Source organism: Microtus oregoni, unplaced genomic scaffold (assembly GCF_018167655.1).
Source record: "Microtus oregoni isolate MIOR12 unplaced genomic scaffold, Mior012 000019F_ref0000042, whole genome shotgun sequence".
Taxonomy (NCBI): domain Eukaryota; kingdom Metazoa; phylum Chordata; class Mammalia; order Rodentia; family Cricetidae; genus Microtus; species Microtus oregoni.
The window spans coordinates 1,361,289-1,385,234 of record NW_024543078.1 but is presented as its reverse complement, the minus strand read 5'-3'; the positions used below and the strand labels follow the sequence as shown (position 1 = coordinate 1,385,234).

At 45.1% G+C, this 23,946-nt stretch overlaps 1 protein-coding gene across 1 annotated transcript in view; it reads right to left on the bottom strand.

The window, feature by feature from the left end:
- The window catches only part of Nckap1l (NCK associated protein 1 like), a 44,214-nt gene that overhangs the window by 11,006 nt on the left and 9,262 nt on the right, over positions 1 to 23,946 (bottom strand). The window contains exons 6-25 of the mRNA XM_041669233.1: positions 22,290 to 22,380; positions 22,066 to 22,203; positions 20,626 to 20,674; positions 20,383 to 20,539; positions 15,327 to 15,383; positions 14,963 to 15,059; positions 13,844 to 13,953; positions 13,572 to 13,704; positions 13,151 to 13,232; positions 12,925 to 12,983; positions 12,578 to 12,723; positions 11,115 to 11,247; positions 10,721 to 10,840; positions 8,096 to 8,241; positions 7,749 to 7,880; positions 4,901 to 5,119; positions 3,415 to 3,545; positions 535 to 632; positions 355 to 448; positions 139 to 221 (exon numbers count right to left, since the gene is read on the bottom strand). Coding sequence (XP_041525167.1) covers positions 139 to 221; positions 355 to 448; positions 535 to 632; positions 3,415 to 3,545; positions 4,901 to 5,119; positions 7,749 to 7,880; positions 8,096 to 8,241; positions 10,721 to 10,840; positions 11,115 to 11,247; positions 12,578 to 12,723; positions 12,925 to 12,983; positions 13,151 to 13,232; positions 13,572 to 13,704; positions 13,844 to 13,953; positions 14,963 to 15,059; positions 15,327 to 15,383; positions 20,383 to 20,539; positions 20,626 to 20,674; positions 22,066 to 22,203; positions 22,290 to 22,380 — 2,275 coding nt within the window. The remainder of the gene's footprint in view (positions 1 to 138; positions 222 to 354; positions 449 to 534; positions 633 to 3,414; positions 3,546 to 4,900; positions 5,120 to 7,748; positions 7,881 to 8,095; positions 8,242 to 10,720; positions 10,841 to 11,114; positions 11,248 to 12,577; positions 12,724 to 12,924; positions 12,984 to 13,150; positions 13,233 to 13,571; positions 13,705 to 13,843; positions 13,954 to 14,962; positions 15,060 to 15,326; positions 15,384 to 20,382; positions 20,540 to 20,625; positions 20,675 to 22,065; positions 22,204 to 22,289; positions 22,381 to 23,946) is intronic.

The following is a 23,946-nucleotide window of genomic DNA, read 5'->3' as shown; positions in this document are numbered from 1 at the left end:
CCTAGGCCTGGAAGCCTCTTAAGCTCATCAATCTGAAGGACCTCTGCCAACCTCAGCTGCCTACCCTCCATGCTTCTGTTTCATGCAAATCCCACCCAGAGAGAGGCTTAGAGTCCTGCAACAGCCTTCCCCACTCACCTCCTGAAGTCCCTCCTGGGCCATGGCCCTAAAACTGAGAATCACCCCAATGATGGTCATTCGTTTCAGCACATTTTCAGCCCCTGAGGAGAAAGTGGGTTATCAGAGAAGAGAACAGGGAGAATGGTGAGGGGATTCGCTTCTTCGGGGCCCAGCTCCTCCAAGCCCCCACCGATCACAATGCTTCCCTCATAGCTCCTTTAGGAAAGTGCTTACCCATCAGCTGGGGCAGCAGAGATGCCATTAAGTCTGGTTTGCTGAAGTTGGATCTGATCTGAACCAGTATATCCATGTTTTCCACCACCAGCTTCTACATTGAAGAAAACAGAAAAGAGATTGATGCTCTCTTCCAACTCCACCCCCAGGCAAGACCTTTGCCCAGACCACTCACAGTACCTTCAGCTCCACAATCTGAGAGGTCACATGCCACATCAGGTTTTCACTCAGGAACTTCATGCCATAGGGGCCAAGAATTTCAGCCAAGGCTCGCATCTCTGAAACAAAGTTTCAAAGTTCCCAGTGAAACACAAGTCTTTGAATATATAAATGTTGTCCATGAAGGAAAGAATATAGGCAGCTGAGAAGCAAAACAAAAAATCCATAGTCCTACATACAGGTAGGTCTGGCTGCCCATGGGACTATTCCCCCTTCCCACTGGTACCTATAGCATGACTCACCTCAAATTATGATAGCTATTTACTTCTTTATTCAAAACAAAATTTATGTGTATGTACCTAAATATTTGTGCACAATGAGCATGCAATACCCACAGAGGCCAGAAGGAGGCATCAGATCCCTTGGAGTCATAGACTTATGAGCAGACCTATGGATATTGAAACTCAAGCTGCAGACCTCTGGAAGAGCAGCTGGTGCTCTTAAATGCTGAACCTTCTATCTTTCCAGGCCCCTATTTACCTCTTATCTGAACCTGCACTTTCCAGTTCCTTTTTCTGACTTTTGCTATTGTTGTACTAGTCGAACTTGCTTTATTAGATACAAGGCCTCAAAGAAGTCACTTCACTCCTCAGTGCCTCTTTGCTTCTCTGTAATATCATGAATTCTTAAGAGATAGTTACCAAAAGTCCAGTGAAGTGTGGGGCAGAAGTACTCTACCTTGCCCGCTTTAGAAGCAAAAAGAGTAAGTAGGTGCTTGACCAAGGTCACTTAGTCATGCCTGGGGCCTGTCTGAAACCCAGCACAAAGCCCTCCCGCCCTTACTTTGTCCCCAAAGAGGTGGTGTTTGTGCACCTGGGGTCTCATTTCTCAGCCCTCCATCGATTTCCAGGATTAAAAATCTCACTGGCCCAGTTTTTCTCTCAAGTTGGCTTTTCTTTTTTCCTGATCAACACACAGTCCCCCAGAGTCTCAGTTCTTTTTGTTTTAAATTCTATATTCTTTTAAATCTAGTCTCACCCCTAAGCGGCACTCCCCACCCAGCCTACTTTTGCCCTTTCTGAGTTAAATCAAACTTGCCTGGGGGAATCCCAGGTTGTAAATCCTAGTGGCAAGCTCAGCTGGAAAAGGCTCTGGCTGTGGTCTTTGGCCCTGGAATAGCAGGGGACACCACAGGAGACCAGAAGTAACAAGAGAGCAGCAGAAGAAAGACAAGTTCGACCTCATTAATTAGAATTCAGAAAGGAAGGGAAACTGGAATTCTTGTACAGTCTTTGAAGACAGGACCAGTCTATGTCTTCCACCTTCATCAGCCACAGAGGAAACAGCCTGGGTCACTGTAGCCAATGCAACGCCAGGTCCAAGGTAAATACTGGACATCTCTAGAGTCACCAATTTACAATCGCAGGGTTAGGCCGAGACCTGTGAAAGCGTTTCATAGTTAAGTAGCCACCTTAGAATGCTAACACAGTTGCCTGAGGGGAAGAGGGTCAAAACTGTCTTCTCTGGAGCTAATGAAGAAGCAGCAGGCTGGTTTACTGGATAGATCTGCAAACCCCTACTCCAGTCACCTCTGTCCCCAGTTAGTAACCCCATGGCATCCTTTTCTTCCTATCTATCTATTTTTGAAGTAACATTGCCCCATCACCATGGCAACCCACAGACATTGGGGTGGGGGTGGCAGCAGGGTGAATGTGCACTGCCTCCCGCTGCTTGTCACTTGTCATCAAGACCTAGAGCAGGTTTTACAGGTTGCCTACAGCTGTGGGTGGAGCTGGTGAAAGGGGGCATCTAAAACCTCTGGTGGGCAAAGTGTAGACTGTTTACAGGGAGAGGCAGAGCTGGAAAACAGGGATGTGCACTTTGGCTTCCTTGGCAGCCCCATAAAAGGAGAATGAAGTCTAGGTCATAGAACACCTCTACCTCCCTTAGGTCGCATGCACAATTTATCATTTACATAAAAGTGAGAGAAAAGGGGATGAAACAGGATTCTTCATGAATACTCAGTTGGTAATATAAACGTTAAGCCCTCTTTAAGAAAGGAATGGTGCCAGGTGGTAGTGGCACACTCTTTAATCCCAGCACTTGGGAGGCAGAGGCAGGCAGAGGTCTGTGAGTTCGAGACCAACTTTAGTCTACTGAGCTAATTCTAGGATAGCCAGGGATACACAGAGAAACCCTGTCTTGAAAAACTAAAGGGGGGGTGGCTTTCCAATCCAGTGCAATTCCCTTATCTAAACACACACACACACACACACACACACCAATAAATTGATAATAAATAAATATGCTACCATGCACAAGAAAGCAGAAAATCAGTGTCACACTGCTCTGGAGTTTGACTGTCGGAGTTGAAATCCCAGTCCCACCATTTAGGGATGTGTGACCTTAGTACCTCCTAACCTCCCAGTGCCTCAGTCTGTTCATCTGAAAAATGAGTATAGCAATAGGAGCTGTGTCAAGGCTGTGGTGTGAACTGAATTCCATGGGCAGGTTAGTAACTCAGCCCACAGTAAAGCCTTCCATCAACACTGGCCAAGGAAGATGATGCCAAGACATCGGATCACCATTTAATCTGTCCCCACATGAATCAGTCACCTTGAGTGTTGCTCCTGCATTCTGTGGGAAAGGAAAGAGTGAATCCCTCCGATGACTAGTAGTCTGCCTAGTTCCTAAACCTCTCTCCTTTTCTCTCTTCACTTTCAGCCCCCAAGTCACCTCTCCGTCCCAGGCCTTGCTTTAGAATCTCTTTTTGTGTGTTCCTAACATTGAACAGAGTTCAGCACCAGCATGAAGAGTGACAAGCAGAAGGACTTGGGCCAAGATACTGAAGAGGGAAGGAAGTTCAGCTCTGTGGCAAGGAGGCCAGGGTGCTGGGCTCACCAGAGATGTCTGAGAACTCCTCAGCACTGAAGTTCTGTTCCCCATCTCGGGGAAGGCTGATGAAGGCTCGCATGGCTGGGGAGAGGACGATGACCCCGCTGCTCGCCTGTCTGAGTAGGCTTTCTAGGTACCTACAGCGGGAGGGGCCAAGGAAACTCAGGTTAGCATTCAGTGATTTCTGCACCACCACCCAGGAGTCAAGGAGAAAGTCTGCTAGGGACTGGGGTGGAGAAGAAAGACTAAAAGAAGGCAACACAGCAATCTATTTTAACACCCTGGAGCTGCTGCGTGAGAAGCGGGAATGTGACTCCACTTGGCCCCTAATCCACTGTGCATGCAGTAAACACAGTATCCTGCATTCCCAGCCTGCAGCCCTGCTCTCTCCCAATGGCTGGAGTCTGCTTGTCCTTACCCTCTGTTGGATAAGACAGACAGGCTCACACTGGCATTTTTAAAAAGATGAACTAGGTTCCTCTGAAATACACTTAAGCCATATCCTCTCCAGTGGAACACTAGACCAAGGACCCAGGATCCCAGAAGCCAGTCTCAAATCAAACCTCTGCCGACAGGAGCACCCATCACCCAGTTTCAAACCTTCCCTCCTAATATCTGGACAAGTCAGAGGTGCTGGCTTTGACAGAGTCTGAAGAAGAAGGCCCACCAACTGCAGCACTCACCTAGATACCAGTTCTAAGTATGTGTTTTACAGCATCGTGGGCTAAACACCAGTGAGCCAAACTCAAGTTCCCCAGTATATTACAATTAGTTGTCAAACTTTTCGAACTGAAAATACATTGAAAACTAACTTAGTGAGACAGTATTTAGTAGGTACTAAAATGTAGCTGTCTCTGTGAGGGGGGCAATCGGCTGTAAATGCACAAGTCCAGCCTAGTCTAGCTGGTGTAACCCACCTACCTCAACAGGCCAGCCAGCCAATATTCCCCTAGGCTGATAACAGATTTAAAGCGCCACCTAGTGGTGTGGGGAGGGAAAAATCTGCCTCTTGGCTTCTAAAAAATGTCAAAGAAAAGCGGTGTTTTCTCTGGTTTGAGAAAAAGGCTCCTTTCCCTATCCAGAACAGTCTACTGAACTTGACAGCACTTTGATTGAAAAGGAAGAGACGGTGTGCAGGAGATATGGGCAGACAGCATGGTTCTCAGAGGGAAAAGCTAAAGCAAAAAGAGAAATAAGGATGCAAGAAAGAAGTGGTAGAATCCTTTTCAACAGAAACAGCAAGAATGTGGCAAAAGCAAGTTAAGGATCGGACATTAAGAGGGATAGTGTCAAAGAGCCACAGGTCGATACATGGGTAGTGATGTGAAGGTTAGAAGAGAAGGGGTCTACCCCGGCTACTGCGCTCATCCACAAGCAGAGAAACATCCTTTGCAGGTTCAGTGAGGTGCTGGGGTTAAAAGGCTTGGTTGTGGGTCCTTCTATGTAAAGCAAAAGTCCTAGCGGTGAGACAATGGGAAGATGGGACACTGACCAGTTTGTATAGAGAGTGGTGACAGTCTGCTCGCCATATGAGTCCAGGGGTTGTGTCTGCTGCAGGAGCGCATTGCGGATAATTCTGGAAGCATCTGTACCCAAAACCTGTGCCAACGACTGAATGAAAGTGATGTATGCCTTGACTCCTGCCAACAGCTCAGAAGGTCTAAGGATCTCCTGCGTGGTGGCATTGTAGCCAGCCAAAGTCACGATGGCTCTGAATGACAAAAAATTACAAATATATTAACACCACAGAAACAGCCCTGTGTTCCTGGTGCAGCACATACTACCACATTTAAACCCCAATGCAACACAGTGAGGTAGGCCCTACTACCCCTATTTCGTATATAATAAAACAGGGTAAGCAAACCACTTCTGAAGCTCATGCAGCTGGTGATGACAGAGTTTGGACTCGGATCCATTGACATCTGATTCCTAACTGTTTCTTTGTCTGGAGAAATTAGGTCAGTTGTAAAAGACCTGAGTTCCCAAATGCCATCCTACTCTAAGGAAAGAATTAGTCCCAGACACCACCAACAATGGAAAATCATGCTGAGAACTCCTTGGAAAGAGTGCAGTCCCTGTGGTTATGGATGCTCCATTGCATAGAGTACCACTGCCTGCATACTCGAAAGAAGGCATACAGCCATGGGTGCACAGCACGTTTCTTCCCCAGGGGCTAAGATTTCACGTTGCAACCAGTCCTTTGACCTGCGACCCGCTTCTTCAGACAGTCAGACAGACAGTCAGGACAGGTGTCACTCACTGCACCGCACTATAAACTCTTCCTAAGCTGTGAGATATTTGGAGTTCTTTCATTGGTTGGTTAGTATTCTGGCAAAAAAAAGTTTATGGCAGGATGTTCAGGAAAGTCTGCTCCCACAAATTAAAGGGAAAATTTTAGATCCCTGTGTACCATTTAAAGGAAAATAACATAGAAAGGACAGGTGAGAGACAGGCCTACTCAACATAGAATTTTCAAGCAGTTGTGGCACATACCTATGATACCAGCACTCAAAAGTCTAAAGCAGGAAGGATCATGGACTACATACTACTTAGGGAGGCACTGATTGCTCTTCCAGAGAACCGGGCTTCTAATCCCAGCACCCACCAAGCAGCTCCAGCCATCTGTAATACTAATTCCAGAGAATTCAGTATCTTCTTCTGGTATCCAAAGGCACCAGACATATGTGTGGTGCACAGAAACACGTGCAAACAAAACACCCATACACATAAAAATAATAAAAATAAATAAAATTTCCTTTAAATTAAAAAAAAAAGGTTAAAACCTCCAGCCAAAACCCTGGAGCTTTTGGAATAACGAACGACCTTGTGAAGCAAGAATCAGATTGGGGAAAGTAAATGATCACACCCTTCCTGCTCTAGGACCTGGAAATCACCATGGCTCTAAATTGTCACACTGCCATCTCCTTGACACTGTGTGTACAACTGAAGTGCTTCCTCCCCTAGAGATAATGTGTACAGAACAAAAATGCGCTATTTTACTTTGCCCAGGCAAAACCTTAATAGGAAAATAAATCTGCACATCTTACAGTCAAAACACGGCTTATGACTGGTCTTCCTGCTTCTGCTCTCATTCATGCTAATAAAGCCAGAGTGAACTGCGGACACAAATCTTATTACAGCTTTGTCCAGACCAGTCAAGGCTGCATTCCTAGATGCAACCCAGTCTTTACAGTACACTGCACACATGACAGCTGCCTGCACTCTGCTTTCTAACCTCGCGTCCCACCCAGCTCACACAGGCTCTCTCTGCCACCACTCTGACCTCCTGGTTCCTCTGTCTGCAGTGATCGCTCCCAGACAGGTGCACCATACTTGGCTCCATAGTTCATTCAGGAGCTCACTGGTATGTCATTTTCTCAAGGTGTTGGATACAGTCAACACACACACTGTCTAAAACTACAGCAGCTCCTCAGCACACACACGCACACACGTACACAGTTCCTATGACATCTCCCCCCTTCCCTGCTTTATTTTTCTGTTTGGCATTTATTATTAACCTTCCATATATGCTACTCTCTTATTATGTTAATCTGTCTCCCCTACTGCAAGGTAAGTGTCATAGGGCAGGGCTGTTTTGTATGCTGCTTTATCAATAGTCTCTAAAACAGTCCTGACACATAGTAGGTGTTCAATAAGTGCTTGTTACATTAACTGCTCATGTTCCAAGACAAAATACAAATAAATAATGAATTATTCATACTCCTCTCTATCCTCTAACCAATAGAGTGCATCCAACATAAGAGGTATCCTTCCTTCTCAGAGAACAGTGGAATGACGGGCACAGTGCAGGAAGGGAATTTACTTAGCTAAGGTTTATTACTCGGCAGGAACTCTCCACTCATAGCCATCTGTATCTGTCTACTAATCTTCAATTGCAGGTCATTCCCAATGACCTGTCTGGTAAATATCATTATCCTGGACTTAACAGGAAGGAAACTGACTCGGATAAGTTAGATAATCTGCCCCACTGTTGTGCTAACAGCCAGGATGTGGGCACAGCTCTGTGGCCGCAAAGGCTCTGCACTTCTTCCTCCCTTTTCTGAGGTGGGGGCTTGTGTAGTCAGGCTGGTAACCAAGGATGACCTTAAAGTCCTGTCACTCCTGCCTGTCTCCCAAGTGCTAGCCTCTCTCTCTGCTCGCCCTACCAAACAAGGGGGATAGACCAGCTGCTCATCAAAACCTAGGAAGTAAGGTGGGTTTTTTGTTCGTTGTTTGTTTTCTGCATCAGTCTCCAGCCTGTGCCATGACCAACAGGATGGTTCTAACAGCCACACTGAAGCCTGCCACAGAGTACAAGCATGGAGCAGGAAGGCTGTTACCTGTTGAGCCTGGCCTCCAAGTGGCTGCTGAGATACTCAGATGGGAAGATGGTGTGTTCAAACACAGAGAAGCTGTACACATGGTTCATTGCCAGTGCCAATTCGGTCAAGTTTAGATGTAGTTTGTCCATGCTGAAAATAAAGTGGAACTTGGTTATGAGTCTGGCTGTTGGTAAGGACACTCAGTCTAGAATAGCACACACTGATGTTCTTCAAAACCAAAGTAGAAAATTCATACATAGGAGCTTTTCTGTACCTATCAACCCTACACCTCCTCTGCTTTTTCCCCTGTATCACCTCCCCTCTTCCCTTTTCTCTCTCCTGGCCCTCAGGGGCTAGGACCTCACGTAGTGACAAGGCTGCGGTTCTTCCGGTGACTCTCCGCTCCAGGCTTGTCCCTCTCCGGCTCTCCTTTCCTGGGAGCCTGCCTCTGCTTCATGGACTTCTTGTTCTTGGCTTTGCTGATGGTGGTGGCACAGTGCTTAGGTAGAAGCTTTGGGACACAACGGAGGGAGACAAGCATCATTGCTAACAGCTGTACGAGGTTCCTCCATCATGATCCACTCCTCCCCCCACCCACTTAGCTCCTCTTTCTCTAATGGGACCTTTTTAGAATGTGTTCACCTTTCTCAGTGCTCACAAATATCTCCCCATGACCAGCCTCAAGTCCTCAGACAGCAGTGTCTTTCTAGGATGAGAGCGCTGCTCCCCCACCCACCCCTGCAGCCTTTCCTAACAGACAAATCCAAGGAAAACAGGCAGAGCTGAGAGCTCCACTTATCTTGTTCTGTGGAGTCACAATGTGGGAAACGACACTTTTTGCGAGACAAAACCGTCATCCCACAGGCTGCACCACTTATATTCTGTCTCATGAAAACAGTTACAGTTCAAAATTCTCAAAATTCACGTGTGTTCAATATTTTTTTCTTGTTTTTTTCTTAATTATGTGTATATGTATATTCCTTGTTCCAGCTCAAACATCAACCCTGCCTCTCTCCCTTCTCCAGCCTCAGGAAATCACTTCGAAACTTTTAGAACAGAAAAGCACCACACAAGAACATTAGTTTTGTTATTTTGTAGTCACGCTTCCTATTCTTTTTTTCAATTTATTTTATTATATATAGTGTTCTGTCTACATGTTTGCCTGAACGCCAGAAGAGGGCACCAGATCTCACTACAGATGGTGTGAGCCACCATGTGGTTGCTGGGAGTTGAACTCATGACCTCTGGAAGAGCAGTCAATGCTTTTAACATCTGAGCCATCTCTCCAGACCCCTCCAAATTCAGTCAGTTCAATAAAATAAAATAAAATCCACCTTGATGGACAAAGATACACTAATATGAAAGTATTTATTATTGATTCAGAAATCAATATCCAAAGATGTAACCCTATTAGTAATCGCACCAATAATTATTTACTAAAAACGTTAACTCTGCAGGGCAACACTTACTTGTTTACAACAGTTCTGGGAGCAAACAATTATTCACACAAGGCTTAGTCATTCCTGACACAGCACTGAGTAAGCCCGTTTGCCGTGAGTGTAGTAGATAGTCATAGCGAACAAGGAATACAGCTGTAAGTAAGTCTCCTCATCTGCATGCTGTGCATCAGTTCCGTGCATTCCTTCACGCCTGTACTTGTACTTCCTCCCCCTTAAACTGGGACATTGCCAAAGGCAGCGATCATGTACCTTCTTTCTTTTTTTTTTTTTTTTTTGGTTTTTCGAGACAGGGTTTCTCTGTGGCTTTGGAGCCTGTCCTGGAACTAGCTCTGTAGACCAGGCTGGTCTCGAACTCACAGAGATCCGCCTGCCTCTGCCTCCCGAGTGCCACCACCGCCCGGCGTACCTTCTTTCTTGATCCTCACCCCAAACCGTTAGCCTAACAAGTTAGTGTTTATTAAGCTTCACCCAGGAGCCAACCTTTATCGACTGCTTTGTATACCAAATATTTAGTGAGCTCTGTCCCATTTAACCCTTACTACACCTCTGGGAAGAAAATATCTGTATCTTTTCCTGATACATTAGAAAATGAAAAAGCTGAGTAGTATGGTAACTGTCTGTCTGTACTCACACACACTCCTTATTTCCGCTCCTACCAAAGTTGCTACTTTCTGACTCAAACACGAAAAGGGTAGGTAGTCTGGGAAATCCAAGGCTCTGGGGATGAGCAAAACTAACTCATTCATTATGCCTGATTTTCTGAAATGTAGTTGATCTAATCATGACCAGGTGTTATGAGTCAGTCAAGGCAGGAAGAGGAAAAAAAAAAAACCAGAAGACAAGAATGCAGCCCAGGGGATCAGTACTGAAAGGCTTAAGAATCTCCAGTAAGTTGTAAACTGGGATACTGATGAGCAGAAAGAATAGACAAGACAGAGATCTGGGGTCATTGTCCCAAGCATGTATGCACCACTCAAAGAAGACAAAATTCATCTCCCAAAAGTCTTCAAATAGAGCACAGATTTGAGTGGAGTTTAACCATTCAAGTAAGAGTATTTTTAAGTGTCTCCATCCACTGAGCATACCCAAGCCACCACCACAGGTCCTGTGCAACCAAAAATAATCCAAAATCACAAACTCACTTAAAACACTAGGGCTTTTTGTGTGTGTGATTGCTATTTTGTAACTCAGGTGTGGAGTTGTCCACATGAACTTCGTAGATAGCTATGCCAGGTCACAACATCAAATGGTTGTACATTGTGATTCTAATCCCAAGAGAGTGCTTGGAGTAACTAGACTCAGAGAGGAATCCTGCCATAAACTAAATCCCCACCCCTGCTTAAGAAAGAGAATTTGTAAGTTTGAGGCCAGCCTGGTCTACAAGACTTAGGACAGGCTCTGAGGCTACAGAATAAAAACACTGTCTTGAAAAGAAAAAAAAAAAAGAATTTGGCCTGTGAGAGAGAAACAAGGGTGGCTGAGGAAAGGCCCTGAGGGAGAGAAAGGACACTGGACCAGGATGAGGGCTACCTGCTCGCTCAGCTTCCGTTGCTCAGCACAGATCTCCAGCACACAGTTGCTGGTCTGCTTGGCCAGCTCTTCCAGGAAGGCATTGCAGTGATGAAGACTGTGGTTCTTCAGGTGAGTATACTGTGGGAGAGGACCAGGAGAGAAGTGAATCACATGAAGGCCACTTCCCCTTTCCCACACTGCTCTTTACTCCTTGCCTAAGCCATCCTCTCCTAAGGAAAAAGAAACAGAGACCAGAAAGAAAAGTTACTTCTCTATCAAACCGAGATATTTGGGGACTCATCCACACACTCATGCCTGTTCCCTTCCTAGGATCAAAATCAACCCCTGGAACTGTGCTTTGATAAATATAGAGGCTCGAGAGCGGTCAGAACTTGAAAGCCAGGATATCCACCTCTTCTGGGCACATTTCATGAGTGCAGTGGACAAAATGGGCACAGATCAGGGGGAATGCAATGGCGTATCGAAGCATGGAAGGTTCCTCCAGCGTCACAGCAAACATCTTCTCAAAGGTACGGAGATGAAAGCTGTAGAGAAAGAAGATTGAAACCCAGGATTTAGAAAGCAGACCCCTTCAACAATGTTCTTCTTTCTATTTGCACTCTTCCTACTTTCTATCCTCGAGGGAAGAGGGAAGCAAAGAATCTTAGCCTTTCTAGTGTCTTACAGTGGCTTCCAGGGCAGCATGATGATAACCTTCCCTTTCCTGGACAAAACTTACAGTCCTTCCCTGGCAACCATCCCTCTAACTCAGAAGTTCCAAACTCACATCCCCTCAGAATATGACACTTGGGCTCCAGAAACCTCCTTAGATCAACTGCATGAGACGTGCCTTTCCTTCAAGAGGACTATGTTTATGTGTGCTTAGCATGTGCGTATTATAGCTTTCCATTTCAATAGACAGCAAGGAGCAGACATGACAACTGTGTTTCGATGTTTAGAGTTCCACATCACAGTGGTCAACTAATTATCACCAGGTTTCATCTGTGGAAGACAACGAAGTATCCGTTCTTTCTCCAACCTCCTATTCTCCAGCTCTCTCAACTATTTCTTACTTTCCCAATACTAAACCTCTACAAATTCATGGTATTTTATTTTATTTTATTTTGGGTTTTTGAAACAAGGTCTTTTGGGACTCACTGGATAGCCTAGCCTGGCCTAAAACTCATAGCAATCCTTCTCCTACAGGTCCCAAGTACTCACGTTTCTTTGTTGGGGAAAGTTTCCTTATAGCCCATTCTTTCCCTTAGTTCTGTAAGTAGTCATAAATGACCCTGAATTCCTGATCTTCCTATCCCTACCTTCCAAGTACAGAAATTATAGCTATCTGCCATCATACCTGGTTTCATGTTTTTAAATCTAAATATCATGACTGGAGAGATGGCTAGGTGGTAAAGAGTGTTTGCTGCTCTTCCCCAGAACCCAGGTTCAGTTCCCAGCACTCTTATCAGATGGCTCACAAACACCTCTAATTCCAGCTCCAGAGGACACAGCACCTTCCTCCATTCTTTGTGGGTACCATACCCAAGTGGCATATACACGGAGACATACATTCATACCCATAAATGAAAATTAATCTTTGAAATTATATGTCCTAAAAATTCAAAATACCAAAACAACAGAAAAATAAACTAAAGAAGTTTACAGGAGAACATGGAATACATGCCTTTAGTCCTAGAACTTGGGAGGCAGAGGCAGGCAGATCTCTATGAGTTCCTGGCCAGCCTGGTCTACAGAGTGAGTTCCAGGACAGCTAAGGCTGTACAGAGAAACCCTATCTCAAACAAACAAACAAACAAAAAAAAAAAACCCAGAAAGATCAAAGGGACAGACAATTAAGTCAGAACTAAGACACACCAGAAAATAGAAAGATCTGAGGTTTCCACCAGCATTTTCTCTGCTGAGTCCAGCATCTGGGAGTGAAAGACGATGAGGTTCATGACCTTGGCTAGGTCAGGATTCTCATGCAGGTGCAGAGGTGCCTTCAGCACACTGGTGTAGGCCTATGGTTGGGGTTGGGAAGAAAAACAAGAGAAATGGGATGAGCCTTGGGGTTGTAACCTGATCTGGGTGTTGTGTCCCGTCTAGTCAGTGGTTTCCCAGGATCACTCAGTGTCTGAAGCAGAGCTTAACAAATTAAAAATGAGGAGACTGTGGAAGACAGGAACCTGAGGATAGGGGCCACTACAGGACAAGAGCCTTACCTGTAGGCGGAACCAATCCAGCCTCAATCCAGAAAAGTCAAATTTCTCTTCATTATCAACTGTAGAAACAGAAGCAAATGTAAAAGGAAATAATCAAATAGCACCTGGCACTTGGCTGCACAGAATGGCAGGCCTCTTCTGAGTTTTCTTACCCAATGCTCTGGCTGACAGACCAACTCTATTTGCCCTCCTAAGTGCCCTGACAAGTCCACCTCCTCCCAGGTACCTTGCTTGAGACTCAGAGTGGACAGGGTGCTAACGAATGAGGACATGATGATGGACTCCTCCTCTGGACACACAGACAGATTCTAAAAGAGTAAGAATATTGTCAGTGCTCACAAGTTCACCACAGTTCACAAGTGCAACCACAGGCTCAATCAGTGTATGAAGACAGAGGAGCTGTTGGCTGCCCCAAACAGAAGAGGTGTTCAGAGCACTGCCCAGCGTCCCTGCCATACAGACTCCCATTTCTCATTATGTTTTCTCTCCTCTTGCTTAGGGGGAACAAACCTGCTGAAATTATTCATCTTTAGTGTACACCAGGTTTTTTAACATCCAGACTACAGTCATTCAGCCAGAGTGGCTCCAGAAGGAAAAACTACAAGGTGTCATGCTGGAGTCTCCAAAGTGTCATCAGGGGAACACACCTGAATGATGTCACTGAGCACAAGGACATCAAACCTGGCCAGGTACTGGATGTGGTACTGCTGAATCACTTTGATGTGCCGTCGGACCAGAGCCCTGACCTCCTCCAGCAGGAAGAGGAGCTCTGCAATGGACCTGTGGAGATGTGACAAGGGCAGACACAGACATCGACAAGACCATGAGTGGAGACACGCGCTCATACAAGGCAGGGATCGAAATGTCCCCTTACTCCCTTCTCCCAGTCTAAGGACAAGGTTCTTGGGCAAATACTAACGAGTCAGCATAGTCTTCAGGGGTCTTAGTCTTGGTAACATTTTCTGTATGACGAACCAGCCAAGTGACCTCATCACGAATGAAAGACAGGGCCATGAAAGCAAAAAGGGCCTAAGAGAGAACAAAGCCTACTGGAAGTTTCTACTTTAAAAAATGGATTTTAGTGTTAGGGCTATCGTTCAGTTGATAGAGTGCTTACCTGTCTGGTACGAGGCTCTGGGTCCAATCCCCAGAACAGAAAACAGTAAATTTTAAGCACAGAGAAAACGACTGAAATTATCTGTATGTGAATATAATTATGGAGCCATACCAATAACATTTAGAAACAAGCACACAGGCACAGAGAGCTGAGCCATGTGACACAGAATCAGACATACATATGTTGGCCCTGGTTCACAGTCAGTACTCCTCCCTCCCCACAAAATTAAATTTTAGAAATATTTAATGGGTATTGAGATGACTTAAAACAGAAAGCAAGCTCTGTCGTCAATTAATTTACACTCAAACAGAAGCCAGGCCAAGCACACCAATAGCTGTTAGGCGGCATTCTATGATGGTGCCAAGGAGGACATGAAACACTGAGACTTTGAGAGTCACAAGCACAAGAGACTCAGAAAGGGGGCAGGAGAGACAGCTCCATTGGTAAAGTACTTGTCACAAAAGCATGAGGATCAGAGTTCAGTCATGCTGGAAGTATAAAAAGACAAGATCTCCTGAGTAAATCGGGAGCATGGGGACCTTGGGAGAGGGTTGAAAGGGAGGGGAGAGGCAGGGAAGGGAGCAGAGATAAATGTAGAGCTCAATTATAATCAATTAAAAAAAAAAGCCATGCATGGTGACATGCACTCATCATCCCAATGCTCAGGAGACTTCCAGATCCCTGAACTCACTGCTCAGTCAGCCTTGCCTAATGCATGAGTCTCAGGCCAGTGAATGACTCAGTGGACAGCGTCTGAAGAACAGCACCTGAGGGTGTCCTCTGACTTCCACACGCATGTGTGCTAACATGCACATTTACACACGGGGTGGGGGCGGGGGGACTTGGAAATGCAGTTCTATGAATGCTAAGTTATCACCCACACATCATTGGTCACTATCCCTCCCCGAACAATTCTCTTGCCTTAGGACCCAGCAGGCCTGGTTCATCATTTAACACAGTCTCCAACTCCTTCACGGCTACCCGAAGAAACTGCCGACGCTGACAGTGAAACTGGCCACTGAGGGAGGAAAGTGGAAAGTAGGAAATATTGTCTTTCTCTCTCGCACAAGCTGCCCAGAAGCAGTGAAGAAGAGAGCTGCAGCTGAGGAGGTTCAGTGCTAAACTCAAACTTGGAGAGAAAATACAAGCATCTGTGGGGCCACAGGAAGTCCGTGGGGGTGAGACCACAAGTCGGGAGAGATCTCAGGGTGCCACAGTGAAAACAGAAGTCTGGGAGACTCCTATTCCAGCCCCTCCGAGCACTTACCCCGAACCCTAACTGTACCTGTTAGCAATGGCATGCTCCTTGCTCTCCTTGATGTCTGCCACCCGCTTACCGTACCTGGAGATGGACAAATCAAGCACAGCAGGGCGTCACGCCACCACTGGTAAGTACGGGCACCCTAACAAGCAGCATTTTCACCCACTCTTCTCACCCTATACAAACAAGACTCTCAGCTCGGAGCCCATCCTGCTCTATGCTTCATTCTGCAAAGACAATTACTATAGTAGCGAAGCCAGGCTGTGATAATGCATGCTTGTCATCCCAACACTCAAGAGGCAGAGCAGGAAATTCATGAGTTTAAGGCCAGCCAGGGATGTGTACAGAGAATCTGTCAAAAGAGAATGAAGGGAGGGTACAGGAGCTAAGAGAAGAAGGGAGAGGAGGAAGAAAGAGACAGCGCACCGCTGCAGGAGGGAAATGACTTCTCACACTGGGCCCCGGCTGGCTACCTGCCAGTCAACACTCTTCCAACTTTGACTGGGATGAGGAAGGGAGTCATAAATACCATTTGTAGTAAAAACCATCACCACCGCTCCCACTCCTGCCTACTCCGGGTCACCCACTTATCTGTGACTCCTTATCTCCCTCTCTTGTGGCCTATTTCTCCTCTGTGACACAAGTTCAAAGCCTCTGATTCTGGAAACCCTCACTTGAACCTGTACTTCACCCTTCCCCACCCACCAGCTCTTCCAGGACTCCTCTCCTTCCCCTCTCACTGACCCTCCCCTTCTCGCAAGGCCTTTAACACTGAACAATCCGTTCCTCTGAGGTCAATGTGAACTTTTGAATCACCAAATTCAATAATCTTTTTTATTGTTGTGGTTCATCTGCAATACTTGACCATATCTTTTTCCTCTTAGAGACCTGCACCCAGAATCCCACAGTAAGTGGCCTCCGCTCTCCACTGTCTTCCTCATCCTCTGGCAGCTACTGGCAGCGACAGGGAGATTCTAGAACCTCTTGCTTCCCTTCTCCACGCCTCTCCTATACTGAACAGCATTAGAATTAAAGGCATTTGAAATTGAAAACTATCTTAATTAAATCAGGATTCAACTCTACAGCACTGCTAATGGATAATTACTTCAACCTCCATCCAGTGCAGGGCACTCAGGAGGCAGAGGCAGGCGGATCTCTGTGAGTTCGAGGTCACCCTGGTCTACAAGAGCTAGTTCCAGGACAGGCTTCATACACAAAGAAACCCTGTCTCAAAAAAAAAAAAAAAAAAAAGATTAAAAAAGAAATAGACTGGGGATATAGCTCAGAGATACAATGCTTGCCCAGCATGAGCAAAACCCTGGGTTTGTTCCCTAGCTTGGGAATGGGGAAAAGAAATAAAGTTTGAAGTGTGTTGCCTTCCACATCTGAGAACTTACCCTACAGAAACATTTGAATATGTTCACAAAAATATGTCAATGGATAGTCTCTAAACCATTTGTTTAACTTGGGAGTCAGAGGCAGGGAATCTCCCTGTGTTCGAGGCCAGCCTGGTCTACACAGAGAGAGTTCCAGGATATCCAGGAAACATAGAGAGACCTCATCTCAAAAAACAAACAAACATTCAAACAAAAAGCATTTGTTTAAAATGATCTCTTTAAATGAAAACAGTTCAATGTTCATCAACAGGAAATTAGGGAACTGCTCTAGCCTGCTCGTCAAGCTTGGTGACCTCTGATGGGTCCCTGGAACTGATCAGGTAAAGGTGGAAGGAGAGAGCAGACACCACGAAATTGTCTTCTGACCTCCACTGTGAAATCTCCTCCCCCACACCACATCCACCATATTCACACACACAATAGGAAATTTAAGCCCTATAAGGCACACACCTTTAATGCCAGTACTCAGGAGGCAAAGGCAGGCAGAGCTTTGTGAGTTCAAGACCAACCTGGTATACTTGGGAATTTCAGGCCAGCCAGAGTTAAACAGTGAAACCATGTCTCAAAAAACTCATGTGTGTGTGTGTGTGTGTAAGACAGAGAAAGACTGGGTAAATAAATACATGATAGAATTTTGTTCAAAATTTTTAAATTTATTTTTATGTGTATGGATGTTTTGCCTGCATGTATGTCTGTGCACCACATGTGTGCATGGAGCCCAAGGAGACCAGAAATGTCAGATACCATGGAACTGGAGTTACAGATGGTTGTAGCTACCATACGGGTGCCAGGTCCTCTGGAAGAGCAGCCAGTGCTCTTAACCACTGAGCCATCTCTCCAGCCCTCAACTATTAAAAAGAATAAGTCTCAGCCAGGTGCCATGGCTCATTCCTGAATCCTAGTATTCAGAGGCTGAGGCAGGAAGATTGCAACAAGTCTGAAGCTAGCCTGAGTTATAAAGTCACACCTCTCTTACACAAACAATAAAAGAGAGTCTCTATAAACTGATATTCAAAGATATCTAAAATATAGTAATAATTAAATAAATCTGTAGATATAAAGTTGAATGTAGAGCCAAAGCTTTCCCAAAACTTCTTACATAAGGTTGAAAACACATGCATACTTTTGTATATGTACACACGCATACAAACACACACACATGTAGCACACACATCAGACCATTCTGGGGGGGGTAAAGCTTCATTATTTTACTTTTCCAGGTGGAGTATTTGCCAACAGAAATAAATGTAGGAACCGGATCCTTCCCTTAATGCTATACCTTCCTCCTCTTATAACTCATTCTCCCTTCACAGTGACACCGAGTTCATTCCTTATCTTCCACTTCCTCCTAAATCTGCTGAAACCAACCTCCAGTCTCACCACCCAACTGATGCTGCTCACAGGACACAAAGATGGCCTCTGTGGCCAAGCTCAGTGAGTTTTCCAGCCCTCATCTTTGTTCTCATCACACCGTCTAGCACATGATGCCGGTCCTTCCTCCTTGCACACTTTCTTCTTGATTTTCCTGCCTCTGCTTGACGCTTAAATATCAATGTTCTCAAAAGTTCTGTCCCCAATCTTTTTCTTAAACAATCAGACCTATTCATTCTCAGGGCTTTGATTATGACGTCACCAGTTGTCATCTAGTCCAGATAGCATGATTAGTTACTAAATCACATAGCAAAAGGCCCGACATACATAACCTGTATGTCCTACAGACATTTCCAATTCAGTCTGTTCAAAACTGAATCCACAGGGCTAGAGCAGTGGCTCAGTAGTTAAGAGCACTTTTGGGGGCCCCACCTCCCACATACAGGCTCACAACCACCTCCAACTCCTATCCAGAGGACCAGACACTCTTCTGGCCTCCAAGAGCACTGTACACACTTGGCACACATTTTCATGCAAAACATTAATACACATAAAATAAAAATAAACTAAAAGTCTAAAAGTTGAATCACAGTCTTTCCCCACACTTTCTGTAGCTCTCATGCCTCTACCCTAAGGAATATCAGATGCTTATTCCAGAGAGTCTGACTTCCTCAATTTCTCCTCATTTACTAAATTAATCCCTGTCTCTAGCACTGCCCATCTCGTCTTTCCCCCTGGAGCCGAAATCTCCTCTAAGATGCGAATCTGATCCTTTCAACTACCTCATTTGAATTCATTCAGTGGCTCCAGATCCTTTGGAGCCCTGACTCAAACTCTAGGGCAGAGCTTATGATATTCCTGTTCACTGCTCCAAAACTGACTCACAGCCCCACCTTCGTAACCCACGCTGTCCCATCTGAGCAACTTGAACCTCTGCGCACATTGTCCATTTGCCTCAAAGGCTATAAGCTTCAAGCTAGGTATAGAGGTGAACACCTTTTAATCTCAGCATTCAGGAAACAGGAAGACCTCTGTAAGTTTGAGGCTAGCCTGGTCTACACAGTAAGTTCCAGGACATCCAGAGCTACATAGGGAAACCCTGTCTTCAAAAAGAGAGAGAGGGCGACATGGAGAGAGAGAAAAAAGGGGGGCAGGGAGGCTGAGTTTCTTTGCTGAAATTGTTTAACTCACGTTTGCCTGTCTGCTGTTTTCTTTAGATCCCACAAAGCCAGTGCAAATGCCCTTAACGCCCTTCCTGCTTACACAATACTTTGTGCTTACGTATCACAACCCCTACCCTACTGTATCACAAGTGTGCCTATTTTCCAACAATTTGCAAAATTTTATTTTTTAAGGTCAAGGACAACTTTATTAGGGTTTTAGAGAGAGGAGAAGGCAAAAGAAGAAGCAGGAGGGGGAACAAGTCAGACAAGCTCTAAATCTCAGCAGCTACAGGGAGGAAAGCCATATGAGGAACAGAAAGTGCCAGGCCATTTGAGTTAGAAGTCAGACACACAGTAAACAAGCAGCCTCATGTTAGCGAGACTAAACTTCAGGAAAGAGAAATGTGCTCATGTTAGGGAAAGCACATTAAAAACAGAACAGAAAAAGTTAAGCTTTTCGGAGTAATTCAGCAGCTGCTACTTTTTATTCTGATACGGTCTCTGTGTAACACCTGTTGATCTTCCTGCCGCAGATGCTGAGTGCTGGGGTTACTGGTATGTGCCACCAAACTCAGCTTAAAACATTAGAAAAAAAAATCAAGTGTATAACACAATATACCAGATCTTTTTCCATATGCTTTACATACTGGGACTCTTCAGAACACTATGAGGTCACAGATTTGACATAATTTAGTTGTGGTCTGGTGTTTTGTTTTGTGCCTACTTGATTTTGTTTTGATTTTGAGATAGGGTCTTGTATAGTCCAGACTGGCCTGAAAATCACTGTGGAGCAAACCAGGGCTGACCTCAGACTCTTGGTCCTCCTGCTCCCAGCTCCCTGACCATAACCAGATGGGAGGTAGTGCTTTATTTACATTTTACAGATGAGTAAATCGAGACAAGCATGGTGACACTAAGTAACCTTCCCAGGATCACACGGCCAGAAAGTGGCTCTTGAATCCAAACCAGACAGTCTAGCCTCACATATCTTAGTAATCTATCTATCTCTAATATCCCAAGAGACACCAACAAAGAGAAGATATTTGATAAATATTTCAAAGTTAAAATTACTCCTTACCACTCATACTTTGGGAAAAGAAATGTTGATGAGGCCATAACTCTTAGAAGACTGGTTTGTAAGTCACTCACCCTTTCAAACTACTGAAGAGGTCCTCAGTGACCTTGTGGATGTGCAGCACATCTTCCCGGATGAGGGTGATGTACAGGGAGCCCTGAAGACACAGCTTCCACAGCTGTTGGCACTGGCTGTTAGAGTTGAGGCACCCATGACAAAGAAGAAACCCAACTGCAAATGGATTGGAAACAAAGGAAGGCTTTTAGTGTGCTCCTAGGAGTGCCGCATGCCCTTTCCCAGATGCTCCCACAACTTACTTACGATCCATCGCTCCATCACTTCCGCGGACAGATACTCGCAGGCCATCTACGAGAAGCAGGCAGAGAGAACCAAGTAGCTGTTTAGAATGTAGAAAGTAAGGACAGAGCCAGCAAAATGGCTCAACAGTCAAAGGAGACTGCTGCCAACCAGACAACCTGAGTTTAATGTACAGAACCCACAAGCAGACAGACAGAACTGATCCCCAAAAGTTGTCCTGTGACCTCTGTACTTGTGCTCCACCCACACGTCACAAAGTAAATAAAAATGTAATTTAAAACGTTTTAAAATAAAAGTCTGGGGGAACTCATGCCTAGCATGCACAAGGCCCACGGTGAAATCCCCAGCACTAAAAACAAGCAAAAACGTTTCTTTTACAAGAGTGGATTAAGGCACTTTGATAGACAACAGCTAGGAAAGCTGCCATGAAGGAAAGCAGGCCCTGGAAGGGAACGGAGAGACAGAGGACATAGTTGAGGCAAAGAACAAGGTTGGGCTGGAAGGAAGAACAAATAAAATGAAGGACATGACATCTCACCAGCACTGAGATATCTTCAGAACCTCCCTCTTCTTCCACTGTGCACACTGATCGCACGGGACTCACCCGTGACCTCTCAGCCGCAGCTGTAAATTTGTGCACTATCACTCTCTATATCTCTGAGACAGAGTCTCTCACTGAATACAGAACTCACGGCTGACTGGCTTAGCTGACGAGAAGCTCCAGCGGGACCTGTCTCCACTGCCCAGTGCTGAGATTACACACGTGTCCACTTCTCATACGGTTGCTAAGAATCTGAACTCAGGTCCTCATATCTGCACAGCAATCCTCTCTACACACCTCACCCCCACATGCTTTATTGTTTTCGGTCCTTTGAGACAAGTTCTTACTATATAGTCCTGGCTGGCATCAAACTTGTGACAATTCTTCCACTTCTGCCTGCCAAGTGCTGAGATTACAGAATATACCATATCTTTCTTTCAGGACTATAAATTCTTTGAGGGAAGGTGTCAGACCTATCACAGATGAATAACAACATTTATTAATCAATTCACTCCTAATGCAAATTCCTTCTTATGCCTAACGACTCCATTTCTTTTTTGTTTGGGTTTTGAGTCAAAAACCCTGCTAGAGCCTTGGCTGGCTGGGTACTTGCTACGTAGCAGAGCTGGCTATAGCCATGTAACAGTCCTCCTGCCTCGGTCTCCCGAGAGCCAGGGTCATAAGTATTTGTGCCACCACACCACACTGGCTCGGTTTCGCCCATTTGTTAATTCATGTACATACAAACCCTGGCTCAATCAGAAGCACAGCATCAGTCGTGACTTTCTAGCTTAGAAAGGGACCAACCTAGAACAGAGCCCAGATGAATGCTGAAACAGCCCTGGGGTGCACCTTCCGGATAGAGGGCTTTAGCAGAGAAAGGAAAAGGGGAACTCACTGTGTCTGAATTGGCAGGGTTGATCATGGCTGGGGGGCTACTGATGAGGCTTAGAAGTTGGGCACTGCGCCACTGCTCAGCACCCTGATTCCTCCGAACAAAAAGGAAGTATAGAGAGAGGAGGGCTCCACTCACAGCCTGTGAGGAAAAAAATAAACCCTTAATGTAAAAGATGGAAAGAATGCTTCTGCCTGAATGATTCTCCTCTCTCTGGGGGAGCTCACCTTTGTGTGAGGTCCAAATTCTTCAGTCAGCTTCTTCAGAGGATGGTCATACTCTAATACCATCTGGCCCAAGCGAGCAAAACTGGGGTCACTGGAAGAAGCAGAAGAGAGAAGAGTTATGGGCTTTTCCATAAATATGTAGAGGATAGTGTATATGTGTGCAAAGAAGGCATTCCCTGCCCCTCCAACGACAGAAATGCTAACTTGGGAATTACACATACTGATGCCCCACTATAGGCATACCAGTGGGCAGTGGTGACACATGCTTTAATCCCAGAACTCAGGAGGCCAGCCTGGGCTACAGAGGAAATTCTAGAACAGCCAGGGATGCACAGAGAAAACCCTGTCTTGGAAAAAGAAAAACTGAAAGGAAGGAAGGAAGGAAGAATTAATGGACAACATGGTTTTAGACAGATCCATGAAAGTTTCTCCCTTGCGGGCAGACAGAGCTAGACTCATAATAGCTACTCTACAATTCTGCATTTGCTAGTCTGTATCAAATATGCCTGGATCCATTCTTTGAAAATCCCAAAGGGGAGCTAAGCATCCAAAGCTTATCCATTGGCTAAAGCTTGTGTCAAGACACACATACAGACATGGGATGGAGGACAGAATTGCAGATAATCCAACATCCATTTCTATTTGGTTTACAATTATCCTTAATAGGAATTATCTTGCATTTCTTACCTCGAATGGCTTAACCTTGTTGGTATTTGTCCTACCAATACTAAAAACAATTGTCTTTGCCTTTTATAATAACTGAAAAGCAAAGTGGAGGCCAGTCCAGGAATATAAGTAGATCAGAGATAATGCAGAGTGGATAATCCTCTGGCATTCAGTAGTTAACTACATGTGAAAGGCTGTCTTATTTTGCATGGGATACAACATGGATTATAGGTTTTCATATGAGAAATCATGATAACGAATACCTTTGTCTACGTTCACTTTTTTATTGCAATTATTTTTTATTTCAATTGTTATTTTTTCTTTTAATACAATTTTATTTTTTAAATTGACAAAATTATACATAATTATCATGTGTGCCATGTTTTACAGTATGTATACACTGTGGAATGGCTCAATAAAGCTAATTGACACATGCATGACCTCACATAGTAATCACTGGGTGCTGAGCACATTGGAAGGGCACTTGCTTAGCAGTTCCCAAAATAAGAAGGCTGCATTTGACTGTCTTGTGCTATCATATAACACCAATTACGTTTTTTATTGTTTTTATTGAGCTATATATTTTTCTTCACTCCCCTTCCTTTCTTCCCCCTCCCCTTCTACTGTCTCCCATGATCCCCATGTTCCCAATTTACTCAGGAGATCTTGTCTTTTCTACTTCTCCTGTAGATTAGATCCATGTATGTCTCTCTTAGGGTCCTCTCTGTGGCCCAGGTTCTCTGGGGTTGTGACCACCCACTTCTTACAGCACCAGATGAGGTTCATTTTCCTTGTTTGGTTGGTTGGTTAGTTGGTTTTTCATTTTGTTTTGTTTCTTGTTTTTGTTTTTGTTTTTTGAGATAGCCCTCTCTGTCCTGGAACTCACTCTGTAGCCCAGGCTGGCTTCCAACTCAGAGATCTGCCTGCCTCTGCCTCCCTGATGGGAATGAAGGGGTGGCCACCATGGCCCAATACATGTGAGGTTCTTTAC